At 46.7% G+C, this 18,469-nt stretch overlaps 1 protein-coding gene across 1 annotated transcript in view; it reads right to left on the reverse strand.

The window, feature by feature from the left end:
• Positions 1-977: 977 nt before the first annotated feature.
• Positions 978-18,469, reverse strand: part of SLC24A4 (solute carrier family 24 member 4) — a 190,932-nt gene continuing 173,440 nt past the window's right edge. Inside the window, exons 13-17 of the mRNA XM_086363181.1 lie at positions 13,941-14,107; positions 8,616-8,730; positions 4,221-4,333; positions 3,817-3,882; positions 978-2,430 (exon numbers count right to left, since the gene is read on the reverse strand). Of these exons, the coding sequence (XP_086219307.1) occupies positions 2,278-2,430; positions 3,817-3,882; positions 4,221-4,333; positions 8,616-8,730; positions 13,941-14,107 (614 nt within the window). The 3' untranslated portion in view covers positions 978-2,277. The remainder of the gene's footprint in view (positions 2,431-3,816; positions 3,883-4,220; positions 4,334-8,615; positions 8,731-13,940; positions 14,108-18,469) is intronic.

Below are 18,469 nucleotides of genomic sequence, written 5' to 3' on the forward strand. Positions count from 1 at the left end.
ATAGGGACATAGGATGGGGATAAATATTAGGATGGGAGACAGAGCATCCAGATGTCAGTTAGAAATGTGACGAAGTCTTGACTCAAACAATAAGGGCCAACCCCAAGGACAAGGACACATCCACACCTGCACGACCAAGGATGATCACACACTGGACTGGCCGAGCCGGGTGGCGATCTGGGGCTCGGCTCCTGTTTGCAACTTACTAGCCATTGACCTAGAGTCACCTGACCTCTCCAAGACTGAACTTCCTGTTAAATGGGGATAATCATCCCTACTTATATCACAGGGCAGTTTTGAGATTCAAAAATGGACACAGATGCACTCTGAAACCCAGATGAGGCTGTAAGACAGAGGAGACCAGGTGGCTATTCTCTGTGGGCAGAGTGGTCCTGACAACTCTGAAACCCTCTGCGTCTAAATGTTTGTGCTGATGAACCTAGGGGCTCCCTGGCCGCCCACTCGGCTAATTTCTCAGGAAAACGACCCTTGTCCTCAACTGGAAGACCACTGAGAATCTAAGCAGAGAAACAAAAGGAGAAGTCTTAACTTGGTGTAGCTACTAACACTGATGGGGATCCAGAATAGAAACCCGGTGATGGGGCTGTCACGTCTGAGGCTCATGCTAAGCAAATTTTAGGGACACGAGCTTAAACATGCCCTCCTTCTGAAATTCAGAGGCCACAGAGAGCACAGCCACAGATTCCACTGCGGGTTACAACCATTGTGTCTCGGGAAAGAATCAGCTATTGGATTTACACTCATCACCCATGATTAATTATCAGTGAATCACTAAAACCCTCCTTTCCTCATACCATCATGGGGGCGTTCCCCATACAGTCTTCTGTGCAAAATAGCCCAGTATTAAAAGTGCATCAAATCTGATAGACTCTTTGCAATAGAAACATTAAAAAAAAATAAAAAAGAACACCTCTCTATAAAATGAATTGTGCTTTCTTTTCAGAAACCACAAATGGTTTGTGTTCGTAAATCTTTTTAATATATATTTGAGAGCTAGGAAGCAGTCAAAATTGTTTAATGTTTCTATTTTTGAATTAACCTCCCATCTTTGGCCTTTCATGCATAGCAAACTACAAGATTCAAGAACCTTAGCTCTAAAAATTTCCAAGTTACGGTTTCCATACTTGCCTCCAGCTCACCAGAGAGCAATTGGTGGTTTTGCAGGAAATCTCTCTTCTTGTCATTAACCATTACCTCTGGCACACGCATTCCAGTTCAGCAGGCTATGAAATTTGTTGGGCATATAAACAATTGGGTCTTTGAACAGGGTGACTGTGAGGGCAGGGCATTAACAAAGAAACGACAAACCCAAACTGACAGCGCGTCCCAGGCCACAGGTCTGGAATGAATGGCTGTAAAGCCCTATCTCCACTGTGTCTCTGAGTTAGCACCCATTTAGATGTTAGTCTTCTACTTTCTCTATGTTCCAAACCAGACGTCTTAGCGTCAACGCAACATGATACACATAGGATTTGTTTCCCATAAGTATTACCTTTCTGGTCCCCATCAAGGTCCTTTGTATGCGATGGTATTTTTCAAGTATGATGATCTATAGCTGACATTTTATTTTGACTGTGTCATTGCTCGTTCTCTGAATGTATCAATGAAAATGAGAAGAGTATGCACTTGTTTTCTCTCTTCTGCTGTGAACAACTGTTTCTATTCTTCCAAATTTGTCCAGGAAAAGGGGTGGAGTGTTTGTTGTCACGGCCCCAAACTCCCAACAGGTTGAGCCTGCTCTCTCCAAACCTTGAGTGCTTCCAGCAGGATTCAGAAGCTCTAAGGAGTACATGCTGCCCAAGGAACCCACACCCTCTGGTCCAGAGGGGCCCCTTAAGAACAACGCTCCTATTTTGCACTTGCCCCAGGAGACCTTGTGTTCACCGACTGCCTCATTTCCGAGGCTGCCTTGCGACAGAAAGACAACCCACATACAGAAGTCCTTCTGATCCAGGCGTCCGAGAGGAGATACATGCCACGCCCCTATGGCCGGCGGCTCGGAGGTCTGCGAAGCTGCTCCAACAGCGGCCTCTGAATCTTGCCTTTTTGTGGGGGCAGAACTCCAAGGAGGAGGATGACGCCCGCAGCCTGGCCCATGACCAGACACAGACCACGATGGCGCCTTCTTCCCATGGATGAAAGAACGGACGGTGGCGGCCGATGCAGGAGAGATCTGTGGTGGGGAGGGGCAGGGAAAAAGGACGCCAGCGCCGGAGTGTCCAGAACAGCTCCCGCGCGGGGGGCAGTGGCTCCGTTTTAATCGTCTTCTCGGCACATTGGCAGGTTGACAAAGGTAAAGACGTTGAACTCTATCATTATGGAGAAGCACAAGAAGACGGCGTAGAGGACCAGCACGTACACCCCCAGCTTCCGGTCCAGCTTCCACTTGTTCAAATGGATGCCCAGGACCTAGAAGGAGACAGCGAGTGTTGGGCTCGGGGAGCAGAGAAATATAAATGGCACTTTTACTGGAAAATTACACACGAACGGTGAACCCCAGAACTTCCTCCAAACTGTGGACAAGAACAGAGGGGTGCTGCCGGGTGTATCATTGGTTTGATCAGAATGAGCCCTGTAGGCTTTAGACTCGTCTGATGAAAGGATGCTGACTCTAGGCAGGCACAGCAGCTGTCCTCAGGGGACAGGCCCTCCCCTGGTAGGCACGTTCCTTTTTGGGGATGCACAGGCCTCCCAAGCCTTCTTTAGTGACAACTGGGGACTGCCACTGGCTCCTTCCTTTGCTTTAGAATTTGGCATCCTCAACCCTCTTCAGCAAAACCTTCAAGGCTCCCATTGGCCCACAGTCTGGACAGCTTCAGCTTGGACCGTGTGTGTATGTGTGACAGGGTTGGAATGCTTCCTCTTTCTACATTCGTTTCATACTTGCCTACCTATTACTACCTTCTTTCTTTTTTAAAATTAATTAATTTATTTTAATTGGAGGCTAATTACTTTACAATACTGTGGTGGGTTTTGCCATACACTGACACGAATCAGCCATGGGTATACACGTGTCCCCTCCATTCTGAAACTACCTTCTTTCTTATCCATGAATCAAGGCTCCCCAAGAGTTGAATCATAGTTACCTCCAATGCTGTGGGTCCTTACAGACAGACCAACTGGGGTTCAAATCCCAGCTTTTCCTATCCCTGCAGACTTCATGAAGGGAGTGGATATGAGTCCTCATTAAAAGGTTTTAGAAATGTGGGGTCCATGAAGAAGGGATTCCTTTCTAAGCAATAGCACTAATGGGACAGTTATGGGAAAGAACAGTTATGGCAAATAGCCATTTCCTACCCCTGTGATCTGGGACAAGTTACTTAATTCCCGAGCCTTAATTTCTTCTGTAAAGTAGAAAATCATCAGGTGCTTGTAAGGATGGAATAAACTAAGCCGAGGCATTGTTTACCACAGTTCGGGGCCTGTGGAATAAGGAGACCTCCGTGTCACCATGTACCATCCCCAAGCCCTGACCATCATGCCCCCAAGGCAGCTCCAATAGACTGGGGGTGGGGGGAACGTGTCTCCTACTCGCATCATTGAGGGGAGACAGACCGGGCAGGAAGAAGAGAGGAAATGTAAGTCCCTCCTTCTGGGGACTTCTCACCAGCTTAGGGAAAAGTGTAGTGGTGGATGCCAACATTCTTGGCACAAACTGTGTCTGGGGGTATCTGTGAATTTATATGTTTTTTCAGCTTTATCCCTCACGGCCAAGGGGAAGAATTCAGAGACTGTGCAGAATTGAAGGAAACCACGTGTGTGTCAAACTACCATTCTAGAATTGTAAAAACTCACGGTGAGAGCGACGGAGCCCAGCAGCAATGCCACGGAGTAGACCAGACCCCGACTGTTGATCTTCACCTGGAGAAATAAACACACACGCCCTGAACCTCTGGGCTGCTCAGAGGCCCATCTGTTCTGGGAGCCCACTGCACTTGGGCTTATCCTTTCCCTCCTCTGGAAGCAACAGGTGGGTGTTCACAGCTGAAGCACCTGTGAGTTCCAGGCAAACACGGGCGGCCTCTTGCAGGCACCCCCAGGCTGCTCTGGACTCCTTTACACAAAGCGGCTGCCAGCCTGCAGAGGAGACGGGGCAGCGCCCCCCCCGGAGCTCCTAGCTGCAGGGCCAACACCATGTTCGCTCCCTGTGAAGCACAAGTGTCCAGCATCATCTCACTAAGGAAGTGAGACGAACTTACCGTGGACCCATAATTAACAACCATGGTCTGCAGCCCCCACGGTATGCCAAGTCCCACGAGGATGTCAAACACGTTGCTTCCTATGGTGTTAGAGACCGCCATGTCACCAAGGCCTGCGGGGGACAACCGACAGGTTATTCCTAACCCCCAATACCTCAGAATGTGATTTTATTCAGAGACAGGGTCTCTACAGGGCTTCCCTGGGGGCTCAGATGGTAAAGAATCTGCCTGTAATGCAGGAGACCTGGGTTCGATTCCTGGGTTGGGAAGATCCCTTGGAGAAGGAATGGCTGCCCACTCTAGTATTCTTGCCTGGAGAATTCTATGGACAGAGGAGACTGGAGGGCTACAGTCCATGGGGTCACAAAGAATCGGACAGGGGTAATCAGGTTAACACAAGGATGAATCCTAATTCAGTATGATTGGTGTTTTCATGAAAAGCAGAAATTTGTGCACAGCCCTGCACACAGGGAGAACTCCAGCTGAACATGAAGACCGCCTCCTACAAGCCAAGGAGAGAGGCCTGGAGCAGACAGAAAGAACCATATTTTTCCAACAGCTTGACCTCTAGCCTCCAGGACTGTGGGACAGTCGGTTTCTTCTGTTTTCCTGTCTCCCAGTTTGCGGTAATTATGGCTGCCCTAGGAAACTAACCCAGAGCCCTTCATTATGTCTCTTGCTAGGGGTGTCAGCCTGTGTTCTGGGATGACCCACTATGTGCCTCTCCTTATTTGGGATGCCCACCTTCTCTGGGAGGGAGGGTGCCTTGTCCTCGATGCATACTTGTGACCCAGGCGATGGCAACATGAACTTGACCCGGATGACAGAGCAGCAGGTCTTAGGCCTGGTTGGTCTCCCAAGAGTGGACTCTTTGCCCCCAGCCAGACTAGAAGCATCTTAGAGGCGAGGGGCCATGTCATTACCTTCCCCCTCCTGCCCCACTGTCCTGTCTCCTACCAGCCAAACAATCTTAGGAACTCAATAACTGAGAGGTACCAAAAGTTAGAAAACAAATTTTTAATGCTGGCTGAAATCTGTTCTAACCTGGCTCCCTAGCCCAAATTCAACACGACTGTCATAATCTGGCCACAAACATCCGTGGAAAGAACAAATCTGAAATGCACGTGCCTATAACCATAACGTCACCTTGGTCACTGAGCAGCTTGCAGAGACTCAGACCAGCAACTGGACGACCGCCTCACCTCTTTTCGACCACCTGCCCCCAGGTATTAGCCAGGCTACCTCCTCCCACCCTGTTGCTGGCATCCACTGACCTCCAGAGCACAGTGTCTCCCCAAGGGCCTCACAGCTCCCTCCCTGTCTGCCTGGGCACCTAACTGAGCGCCTTCAAAATCCTGGCAGCTTATTCCTACTGCGGCCAGTATCTCTGGGAAACCCGCCTTCCAGTCTCCCGGGATCTTGTGAAACAGGAACGTGCCGCTCCTGTTTTGGGCCAGCTAGTCGTCCCTGGTGAGGAGGCAGGCCCTAGCTGGATGGGTCAGGAGGAACCAAGGTGCCCGGGTCTGGGCAAGAATAGTGAGCGTGTTCTCAGGTTGGATGCTGGGCTCTATGTGGGTGCAGCCCCCTAAGGAATCTTTCAGCAGCAATTCTCAGACTTGGAGAGCACACGACTCAAATTTCCATTCCCACCAACCATAGTCCAAGAGGGGTTCCCTTTTCTCCACACCCTCTCTGGCATGTATTGTTTGATTTTTTGAAGATGGCCATTCTGACCAGTGTGAGTTGATACCTCATTGCAGTTTTGATTTGCATTTCTCTAATAATTAGTAATGTTGAGCATCTTTACATGTGCCTCTGTGGCTATCTGTGTGTCTTCTTTGGAGAGATGTATACTTAGGATTAGGATTGACATATATATACTGTGTGTGTGCCCAGTTACTCAGCCATGTCTGACTCTGTGACCTCGGGGACTGTAGCCCATCAGACTCCTCTGTCCATGGGATTTCCCAGGCAAGGATACTGGAGTGGGTTGCCATTTCCTTCTCCAGGGGATCATCCCGACCCAGGGATCAAACCCATGTCTCTTGTGTCTTCTGCATTGGCAGGTGGATGCTTTACCACTGAGCCACCTGGGAAGCCCACGTATCTGTTACCATGTGTAAAATAGATAGCTAGTGAGAATCTGCTACAAAGCCCAGGGAGCTCAGCTCGGTGCTCTGTGATGACCTAGATGGGTGGGTTGGGGTGGGAGGGAGGTCCAAGAGGGAGGGGACATACATATACACACAGTTGACTCATTTTGTGGTTTAGCAGAAACTAACACAACATTGTAAAGTGATTATACTCCAATAAAATATTTTTTAATAGACGAAAAAGAGCAAACAACTCGCTGGGGTCTTGCTGAAAAGCAGACTCTGGTTCAGTGGGGCTGGGATGGGGCCTGAGACTTTGCATTTCTCTCAAGCCGATGCTGCCAGCCTGGACCACATTATGGGCTATGAGGCTTTAGGGAGCCCAGGATGCAGTCTCTGCATGTTAGAGCTCACTGCACTGCTTCTGCCTCATGCAGGGGGCTCTGGGCAGAGGTTTCTGCATCCTCCGCCATAAAGAATCTATGTTTAATGTTGTCTGCGGGATCCTCTGTCACTCCCATCAGCATCACCCTTAGGACAGCTATATACTCCCACCCCTACGTCAGCCTTCCTCCATTTCTGTCTTTCTACATTTCACAGGAGCCACTCTGAGATGATACCCCACCTGTTCTTGTTCCTACAGAGCCCCTTTGGACTACACTGGGACCCTCCCCTCCAAGTTCTTAATCTTCTTGTATTATGACCCCTTTCCTGACCCACTAGCCTGGACTCCGAGGCCAGTTGTTTAAACGGCAGATTCTCTTGGCCCCTTGACCTTCCACTGTGTCCACCCAACCACCCCCAGCTCTGGATGAACTCATCTGTGTGTCCTGGGAGCTGGTACAACTCCAAATTCATGCTGGAACCCCACCCAAATTCACAACCCCGAATGTCAGCCAGGCTCTCAGGGCTTATTGGCTTTCCTTTTCCTCCCTGTACTGGGTTGAATAGCGGCCCCCACTTGTGTCCACCCAAACCTGTGAACATGACTTAATTGGACAATAGAATCTTTGCAGATGTGATCCAATACAACGAGATCATACTGAATTAAGGTGGGCCCTAATTCGGTGGCTGGTATGTCTTTGGACACAGACACACACAGAGGGAAGAACAGCATGTGAAAACACAGGCAGACACTGGAGGGAGGTAGCCACAAGCCAAGGATTCCTGGAACCCCCTGAAGCTGGCAGAGAACAGGGAAGGATTCCTTCCCAGAGCCCCCAGATAAGTACAGTCCTGCCAACACCTTGACCTTGGACTTGTAGCCTCCAGGACCAGAGAATCCATTTCTGTTGTTTTAAGTCACCCCAGTTGGGGTACTTTGGTTATGACAGCCCCGGGAAATGAATACAGTCACCTCAAAGGTCACTCAGTTCAATTCCACCCCCTCTGCTGCCGTCCCCAGCTGTCGCCTTTCTCCATGAGGCTCCAGCCTCCTGCCAAACATTCTCCCACCTTTCCCTTCCCCTCATTTCATCTTTTCTCAGGACCGATCAGCCAACTAACCAAGCTTTCTTTCATCTTGAAGAAATAAAACATTTTCCTCCTTTCTGAACCCACTTTCTGTTTGGACACTTCTCTCCCCTCCTGTCTCCTCTGAGATTTCACTCCACTATTTGCCCTTCCTGCCTCCCACACTTTCACACTGCTGTCTACGGAGGAAGGTCGGTAGACGTTCAGGCATGGATGCTATCTCACTGGTAGCAAAGGAGCAGCAGAGGAAGGCTGGCTCTTCACAGCCCTTCTGTTCTGCCATCGAGGAGTATACCGCTGCTCCTTAGCCTGCTCACCCCCAAAGCACTTAGCTCCAAAGAAAATCCACCAAGCAAACCATAACTTTACATAAGTTCTAGAATTTGAAGAAGAATCAGAAAATAGTTGGAGACATAGGATATCCCCACTTGGCCTGTCTGGGATCAGAACATTAGTGCATTTGCTATAAAAATTCTGGGCTCCCACTCTGTTCAATCTCACTCACATTGGTGATGTCAGAACAAGTTCATTTTTTTTTGGCAACACAGCTAGTGGGACCTCAGTTCCTGCAGTGAAAGCCTGGAATTTTAACCACTAGGGCACCAGGGAGCTCCCATCCACACAGATGCTTCTAGAGGCCTAGAGGAGGTGATCTTGGTAGTGATTCTCTCCATGGATGGAATCTATACCATGGTTTCCAGTCATCACTGTTTCCTCCACGGTGGGACTTGGTGACTACCAGTCCTGAGAGCTATGAACCGTAACGCAGGCAGGGGGATGGGCCCACTTGGCAATGCCGACGGCTGGGGGCCCAAGACACTATTCGTACCTTGTCTCGCCACAATCAAGCTGGCCATGCAGTCGGGGACGCTCGTGCCTGCTGCAAGGAAAGTAATGCCCATGATGACATCGGGGATCCCAAGGGTGTATCCAATAATAGTCACCTGCAGAAGAGGGGGGAAACATCAACTCACAGAGGAGCACCCCTGAAAACCCTGCTTACAACTCAGAGTTTTTAACTTTAAACATAGTACTCCTGCATCCAACAGAAAAATCTGGAATATGGTTTCTTTTTTTAAAACTGTCTTTTGAGTATTCTTTTTTCCAGATTACATGAGTAATCTGGGTTTACTGTTTTAAAAAGAAAAAAAGTCAAATGAAAGTATTAGTAAAAATCACCTACCATTTCTCAAGACCTTCAGACAACCACTATTAACACTTTTTATGAGCCAGTGAGTCTTAGACTTGAAAATGTAGGAAATCCTGTAGTGAGCTATTAAAATAAGACCCGCCAGGACCCACCCCCAGAGTTTCTGATTCAGGAGATCTGGGGTAAAGCCCAGGAATCTGCATTCCTAACAAGTTCCTATTTGGTTGAGACCCTGAGGCTACTGACCTGGGAACCATGTTTGAAAACCCCTGCTTTAGAATATGGGCTTCCCTGACAGCTCAGTTGGTAAAGAATCCTCCTGCAATGTAGGAGACCCTGGTTCAATTCCTGGGTTGGGAAGATCCCCTGGAGAAGGGATAGGCTACCCACTCCAGTATTTTTGGGCTTCCCTTGTGGCTCAGCTGGTAAAGAATCTGCCTACAATGTGAGAGACCTGGGTTTGATCCCTGGGCTTTAGAATATATCCTTGACCTTCTTTTTGGTGTTTGTATTAGAAAAAAATGAAATCAGATTATACTGTCAACACATATTTTGTGACTATATGTTTCACGCAATGATACAATGTGAGTATCTTGCCATCATAAATAATCATCTACAGTCTTATTTTACACTGGTGCGTGGATTCCACTGCATAGCTGTAAAAGTTCCTGTCCATCCATCACCGGTGGATAGGAAATGGCTTGTTTTAGTTCTTAAAATATCACCGTGTTGTAACATTTACTGAGCACCTCCTATGTACCAGGTCCTTTCCATGTGTTTCACTTTCACAATCTCATCTGCTCTAGGCACCACCCATTGCTGAGGGAGGCACCGTTATTTTGCCCAAGGAAACGATGGTCAGAGGGGGAGAAGTTACAATGCAGGTGGGTGTCAGGTCGCTGAGCAGCAGAGCAGGGATTCCAAGCCAACTCTTTCTGACTCTAAAGCCTGCACTCCAACCTTGCCATCATACTTTTTTAATTGGATGATAACTGCTTTACAAAGTTGTGTTGGTTTTTGTCATTCAACAATGCAGATCAGCTGTGAGTGTATGTATGTGTGTGTTTTATATATATATATACACACACACATACATACATAAGTACATATATATCCTCCCTCTGAAGCATCATGTTGTCTTGTATGAACATCTCTGGGTTCTCATCTTACTATTATATCCTTAGGAAAAGTTCCAAGAAATAGAATCACTGGATTGAAGGGTATACAGGCTTTTAATGATCTTGAAGCATGGTCACATAACTCCTCTAATAAATGCCTGACACTCAGGAAATGGTGAGCAGCAGCTGAATGGAAAGCCCTAGAAGCACTTGGACAACCTCACTCAAAACACCCCTTAGATGGCTCACCTCCCCATCTAGAAAATGTGAACAGCAGGATCTTTCAGGGTTGTTCACATGTCAGCTGATGGCTCCAGTCCCAGCAAATGTTTGGGTAAGCTAGTTTACTTCTCTGAGCCTCAGTTCCCTCATCTGTGAAATGGGCTTTTAAATGAGGATTAAGAGAAAAGATGAGGTGACAGTGAATGGGCTGCATGAGACATCCATAGATGTGTGTTTCCCTTCACTTTCAATTACTCATCTTGCAATCTATGGGGGCACAGAAAATGTGAATGATTAGCCCAGATGAAGTGTGTTTTCCAAGGGCAGAGCTTAGCCCTGGAATGAAGCCAGAGCTTGTGGACTAAAACAATATCCTTCTTAGGACAAAGCTTGCAGATGGGTTTGGAGATGCTCGACCCCCCAAAGACAGTGCTCAGTTCAGCATTGCCAGGAACTGGGCGGTGTGTGTGCTGACTGGCCTGCTCTGGGCTGTGCAAGGAGAAGACTGAGGACACAAAGACACAGAGCTGATGTATCAGTGCTTAACCCACACTGACCAAGAGGGAGGTCTCCACAAGCACTGGCTGTGGCTGACATGTTCTTAATGGGTGATACCAGATGTCATAAGTATAGGAGCCTGGGTTATTCTGGCAATAATGAAGGTGCTTCCTTTGTTTTCCTTTCCTTATATCACTGGACTACCTGGCTAAGAAGCTGGAGGGTGGAAGGACAGAAGGAAGGCTCTATGTGTGTGCACACAATGGCAACCCACTCCAGTATTCTTGCTTGGAGAATTCCATGGGCAGAGGAGCCTGGCAGGCTATAGTCCATGGGGTCACAAAGAGCTGGTCATGACTGAGTGACTAACACTTGAACACACTCCAAGCATTCAGGACCAGAGATGCTACCTGAGTATGGCTTATCCTTGGACTCCAGCCTGGGGCCCTCTGAACTCCTGATGCTGAGGTTTCAGAAAGGGAAGCAGAGCCAAGTCCAGAGCTGGGCTGATGATCCACCTGACTTTGTTGAAGTCACACCTCCTCTTTGGTCCTCAGTCTCCCCAGTTGGGCAAAGGTGTTGCATCAGATGGCTTATTTTTGAGATTCCCTCCCTTTGGATAATGACAATCAAGAATCGTTTTCCCCAAAGCCTTAGGGGTGAGAGATGTGAAGGATGGTGGGGGAAAAATGGGCAGGTGAGACTTCAGTGCTCCCTGGCGCCCCCATGAGGAAAGTAAGCGCCTGGCCCCGGGCGTATCTTGCTTTCACAGAAATCAGGCTAACATGGCACTGTTGTCTTTACCACTTTCTACTGTGGAAACCACTCAATTACCCGAAACTGAGGCCAGCTGAAGTTCCAAATCACAGGTAAGAGTGCCGCAGCAAGGTGGTTCCTATGACTCTGGCCAAGCCACTGCCAAGACTCTTTTAAGAAGCAGGAATGGGGTTTGTAAGACAAGGCGAGGGGGATGGGAATGTTATTCAATGTCCTACCTCACAGCTAATTAGTAGAACTGATTTCACAATACTGTTGTTTTCATTAATTAAAAAGAAGAAAAAATTTCACACATTCATTAATTTGATCTTCCCTAATTCTCACACCCACTCAAATGTCATGAAATACTTTTTTCACTTGCAATATTGTTTGTGGAATGCACTTTAGTAAAAGAAATTGCTGGATCCTTTTATCAAATGTAAGCATGGGCTGGCCTTTAACCCTACTCAGTAGTCATGTAAGGATGTGAGAGTTGGGCCCTAAAGCAGGCTGGGTGCTGAAGAATTGATGCTTTCCAATTGTGGTGTTGGAGAAGACTCTTGAGAGTCTCTTGGACTGGATGGAGATCAAACCAATCAGTCCTAAAGGACATCAAGGCTGAATATTCATTGGAAGTGCTGATGCTGAAGCTCCAATACTTTGGCCACTCGATGCCAAGAGCTGACTCATTGGAAAAGACCCTGATGCTGGGAAAGACTGAAGGCAAAAGGAGAGGAGGGCAGCAGAGGATGAGATGGTTAGATAGCACCACCAACACAATGGATATGAATTTGAGCAAACTCTGGGAGATAGTGAAGGACAGGGAAGTCTGGAGTGCTAAAGTCCATGGGGGTCAGAAAGAGTTGGACACAGCTCAGTGACTGAACAACAACAACATCTTTGACTGTCATCCTTTTCGGTGGTGGGGGGAGTCTGTTAGTAGCTATTTGCAACTTCTTTTCTACATAAGAAAACACACACACACACCTTGGCATCTATGGGGATTTAAACCTCTATCTGAACAAGCTTGGAAGCAGTGTCGGCTGCACGTCATGGTGAACATAGCTGATCTTTACTGTTATGATCAATTTGCTATGTCGCTAGCTCACACCTGATGCCTGAACAGAACCCTTTCCTCTCCCAATAACCTGCAGGTAGTGGCGATCATGTCCATTTCGCAGAGGGGACAACTGTGGCTCATGGAAGCTGAGTCCCCTGTCCAGGTTTCATGGCTCCAGTGGGGAGAACCAGGATTCACAGCCAGTCCCATGTGACCCCACAGCTCTTCTTCTCCCACCAAACTGTTCCTCTTGGGTTAAGAGCCTGTTGCCTGTGTGCCTCTGAGGCTAACACACACCTGTGCCCTGTGTGTTAGGTGGCATCACGTGTTAGGAGGAGAGTGAAATGGCTGCATGGATACTACTGAGGTGTGAGTGGCTTGCAGGTGAACTTCACAATAGAAATGCAGAGGTTCTGTACCCACTTCTCTTGCTGTTCACAGGCTCCCCAGGTGGGTGAAAGGAAGAGGGGGAACCCCACAAGATGATATACAGAGTGAGAAGAAGGGGGCTCCTGTTTGGCCCCACCTAGCCAGTGAAACGTTTGCCCAGGGAGCAGTCATGTGGGGCCAGAGGGGCTAGGCCAAAGCCTCTTTTCCTGGAGATTCTAAGAGCAAACTGAGAGGCCATTCAGGGGAGTGGTTGAGATCCTAGACTCTGGGGATCAATACCCGGGTTCTAATCCCAACTCTAGAATTCAGTAATTGTGTAACTAGTTGTGCAGTAGTTGTTAACTGCCTAACTAACCGGACAAACGACTCACTCTCTAGGCCTCAGGTTCCTCATCTGTGAAATGGGCACAATAAAACTGCTTACCCCATTGGGTTGCTGTGAGGACTAGAACAGTTTACCTAAAGTTTATATCTGTGCCTGGACATAGGAAGGGGGGACGAACATCCCTGGGCAGGGGCTACAGAAAGGGCCGCCTGGTGTTTGTCTCCCTCCGACTCCAGTCTCCATCACATTCCTCTATGGATGCTGAAAAGGAAGGGGGCCTAGTGATTAGCCCTCCAGAGCTCTTTCTAGAGAGTGTCTGCCATCCCTGCCACATTCCTCTTCCCATCACACCAGGGTGGCATGTCCCAGGCTGTCCATGTGAAGATAACCTTCCCTCCCATGGACACTGTGGACCATGCTGTGTCTACCTGGGCATCCCCGATACACAGCACAGCTTCAAATGACTCTGCTGAAACCCCTTCCTGCTGAGAAATAAGCCAAGGTCTTTCAAGGTAGAGGAGTTGCTGAAGGTGATCCAGCAGTGCCTGCAGTCACTCTTGATCCTAGCTTTCCCACCTCCGGCAGGTGCCGGGCAGGGGCTGTCCGCACGGTCCACCCCCTCTCCCGCCACTCACCAGCCACACCATCAGGTAGGAGAAGACAGCGATCCACAGCGTGGCGATGACGAAGGTGAGCATGAAGAACTTCTCCCAGCGGGGCTTGCTGCAGTTGGGGATGGTGATGCACAGGAGGAAGATGAGCGGCCAGGTGAACACCCACTTGACTTTGTCCCCTCTTGCCTCTGCAGAGGGGTGGGGTGGAGCCAGAAGGGGGAGAAACACTAGGTTACACACCATCAGTCTACCTGCAGGTTTACTTTCCATGCCAAACAAGAAAATGCTACGAATATGACTCCCAGCAACGGACTCCACAGAACGCCACGCCTCCGGATTGTCAACCTGGAAGTGATCGCAGCAAAACGGTTGAGTGCTTGTTGACTGAATAACCACTGTCAGTCCAAATCCTTCATTTGACAGGGTGAGGAAAATGAGACCCAGAGCTGGAACAAATTTGTACAGGACAGCTGGAATGGGATGTTGAGTATGAATAGGCTTTGGAGTCAAACGTGCATTGGAATTCAAATGACCTTGAGCAATCCCCTCAACTCCACTTCCTCCTCTGATAATAACAGATGTAAGTGACAACCCAATAGTTGATGCAGGGAATATTTGCTACGTGAAGCAGGCATAATGCTAAGCATTTTGCATTTTAGTAGTTTTCTTCATCTGTTAAAAGGAAACAATACCTCTTTCTTGGTTGTTGCAAAAATGACATGATACAATGTATATAAAACAGCCAGCACAAAGAACTTGGCCAAGAAGGTGCTCTAGAAATCTCAGCTCATTTGCTCCAAGGTCATAAACTCCACCAGTGGCAGATGCAAGACTAAAAAGTGGTGTTCTGCTGACAGGTATGACCTCACTGACCCCTACCAAGGGAATCCACAAACAATTTAACTGAGGAGAAGTGGCCACTGAGTACAAGCATAGTGTAATTATCCTTAATAGGTGGCTTATCCTTAATAAGCCACTGGGTATTTTGAGCACATGCACGCTCAAAGCAGGCTTGTGGGTAATGCCAAAGATTTGGTGGAGGAAGGACCTCTGAAAATTCTCTCCTCCATAAAAGCAATGAAAACATTAGCAAAAAGGGTTTGAGTCAACTTGTTTTAGAACTCTGGAAATTAACCAAAGCCTTGTAGCCATCCAGGGAGTGTTTATTTAAGAAAATAATCTGGGTAAAATTAAGAACAGTGAACTTCATAGAGTTTTAACTTGCCTTGTTTTCATTTTCTTTCATCAGCTTTGGAGCAGTCTTGAAAAACCAGGAGCCTGGCATCCACCAGAGGGGGAAGGACAGGATTAGAGTTCCTTCCAAGTCTGTTCCCAGAGGACTAGCATTATCTGACCTGTCTGCTGCCTTCCTGGAAGACCCTGCTTTCAAGGTGTCTTTATTTTACCTGAATCAGAGCTCACCCAGTATGAATAGCCTTTTCCTTGAGGGCATTTGTTGAAAACAATCAGAGACAATTGTTGAAAACTGTGCTGCCTGCAGTGGCGGAAAACAGCTGGACAAACAATAGGTTAATGAAAAAGCTTAAAAGGAAAAGCTGGGAATGAGATATCCCTAGAGGACTTGGAAAAGCTCCCAGGTAGTTCTAGGAATACGAAAGTTTATAACCGGCGTAGGGCTGTTCCCAGGGTTATCTGCATTCTTAGGAAAGACTTGGCTTCCCAGATGGCTCAGTGGTAAAGATTCTGCCTGCCCATGTAGGAGCCGCAGGAGATGCGGATTTGATTCTGAGTCGGGAAGATCCTTTGGAGGAGGAAATCCACTCCAGTATTCTTGCCAGGATAATCCCATGGTCAGAGGAGTCTGGTAGGCCCCAGTCCATGTGGTCGTAAAGAGTTAGACAGGACTGGGCAGCTGAGCATGCAGGAAAGACTTGAGAACACCTTAATCTTTCACTTCTGCCTAACATTGAGACTCTGAGAAAACAAGAAGTAAAGGCTAAGGTGGAGTTGTAAACTGCCTGAGTGTTAAAGGCGTGCCCCCAAACACACACAGAACCCAGCAAAGAGAAGGAGACTTGTTTCGAGCCAGGCATCTAAAGAAATCTCTGTAATCATTAGCAGATATTTCAGGGGTCACACAACAAACAATATAGATTTTACAGAATTAGAAAAGTCACCAAACAAACAACAACAACAACAATAGTAAAGCAACAACAAACAGCCATGGGAATGGGAAGGAACCTGATTTCTTATTATTACTTCACGTTACATTATTTTAAATGTGCATTTTCATCAACAACAAATTATGAGACATGCAAAGAAACAAGATAATACAGCCCATACACATGAAAACAGCAGCTAATAGAAACTATCTCTGACATTGGATTTACTAGACAAAGGCTTTAAATCAGCTGTATTTAAAAATAGCTGATTTAAACTGTGCACAAAGAAGTTTTAAATATGTCTTAAAAATAAATGAGAAGTACAGGAATGATTTCTCATCAGAGAATATCATCAGAGAAGTAAAAACTATAAAAAGAACCAACAGAAAGTTGAGAGGGGTTGAGAGGTACAATAATTTAAATGAAAATTTCACTAGAGGGGCTCAACAGCAAATCTGTGCAGGAAGAAGAAAAATATCAATGACCTCAGAGACAGGTGAACTGAGATCTAGTCTCAGGAACAAAAACAGAGTAAAGAAAAATGAACTGTGTCTCAGAGACCTGTGGCACAGCATCAAACATGCCAATGTGTGCATATGAGAATATAAAAAAAAAGAGGAGAGAGAAAAGGGGGTAGGAAGAATACTTGAAGAACTCATGCTCAAAAACTTTGCATATCTGATGAAAAACATTCAAGAAGAAGACACCTTCTCAAGTTCACATGGAACATTCTGTAGGGTAGACCATATGTTAGGTCATAAAACAGGCATCAATACCTTTAAGTTCAGTTCAGTCACTCAGTCATGTCCGACTCTTTGTGACGCAGCACGCCAGGCCTCCCTGTCCATCACCAACTCCCAGAGTTTACCCAAACTCATGTCCATCTAGTTGGTGATGCCATCCAGCCAACTCATCCTCTGTCGTCCCCTTCTCCTTCTGCCCCCAGTCCCTCCCAGCATCAGGGTCTTTTCCAATGAGTCAACTCTTTGCATGAGGTGGCCAAAGTACTGGAGTTTCAGCTTAAGCATCAGTCCTTTCAATGAACACCCAGGACTCATCTCCTTTAGGATGGACTGGTTGGATCTCCTTGCAGTCCAAGGGACTCTCAAGCATCTTCTCCAATACCACAGTTCAAAAGCATCAATTCTTCGGCGCTCAGCTTTCTTCACAGTCCAACTCTCACATCCATACATGACCACTGGAAAAACCATAGCCTTGACTAGATGGACCTTTGTTGACAAAGTAATGTCTCTGCTTTTGAATATGCTATCTAGGTTGGTCATAACTTTCCTTCCAAGAAGGAAGCCTCTTTTAATTTCATGGCTGCAGTCACCATCTGCAGTGATTTTGGAGCCAAAAAAAAGTAAAGTCTGACACTGTTTCCACTGTTTCCCCATCTATTTGCCATGAAGTGATGGGACCAGTTGCCATGATCTTTGTTTTCTGAATGTTGAGCTTTAAGCCAACTTTTTCACTCTCCTCTTTCACTTTCATCAAGAGGCTTTTTAGTTCCTCTTCACTTTCTGCCATAAGGGTGGTGTCATCTGCATATCTGAGGTTATTGATATTTCTCCCAGCAATCGTGATTCCAGCTTGTGCTTCTTCCAGCCCAGCGTTTCTCATGATGTACTCTGCATAGAAGTTAAATAAGCAGGGTGACAATATACAGCCTTGACGTACTCCTTTTCCTATTTGGAACCAGTCTGTTGTTCCATGTCCGGTTCTAACTGCTGCTTCCTGACCTGCATACAGGTTTCTCAAGAGGCAGGTCAGGTGGTCTGGTATTCCCATCTCTTTCAGAATTTTCCACAGTTGATTGTGATCCACACAGTCAAAGGCTTAGAAGGATTTAAATCATGTAAAGTTTATTCTACAACCTTTCCACATTGGAAAGAAATTAGAAATTAATAACAGAAGGAAAACTGGAACATTTACAGATACGTAAATATTAAATAACACACTCCTAAACGACCAATGGTTCAAAGAAGAAATAATAAGGGAAATTAGAAAATACTTTGAGATGAATGAAAATGAAAAGAGAACACACCAAAACATATGGAATGCAGTGAAATCAGTGCTTAGAGATTTATAGCTATAAATTCCTATATTAAAAAGGAGGAAAGAACACAAATCAGTGACCTAACTTTACAACTTAAGAAACAAAAAACAGGCAATTAAGTCCAAAAAAAGAAGAAAAGAAATAATCAAGATTGAAGCAGAAGTATGTGAAATAGGAAAAAAATCCCAGAACCAATTAAATGAAAAATTGGTTCTTAAAAAGCTAACAAAATTGACAAATCTTTAGATAGAGTGACCAAGAAAAAAAGAGAGAAGACTCAAATGACTAAAATCAGGAATTAAAGAAGGATTCCACCATGAATCTTACAGAAATAAAAAGAATTATTAAGGAACACTATGAATAACTGT

This window comes from Bos grunniens, chromosome 21 (assembly GCF_055505025.1).
Source record: "Bos grunniens cultivar Pamir isolate PY7600 chromosome 21, Bosgru_T2T1.0, whole genome shotgun sequence".
Lineage (NCBI taxonomy): Eukaryota > Metazoa > Chordata > Mammalia > Artiodactyla > Bovidae > Bos > Bos grunniens.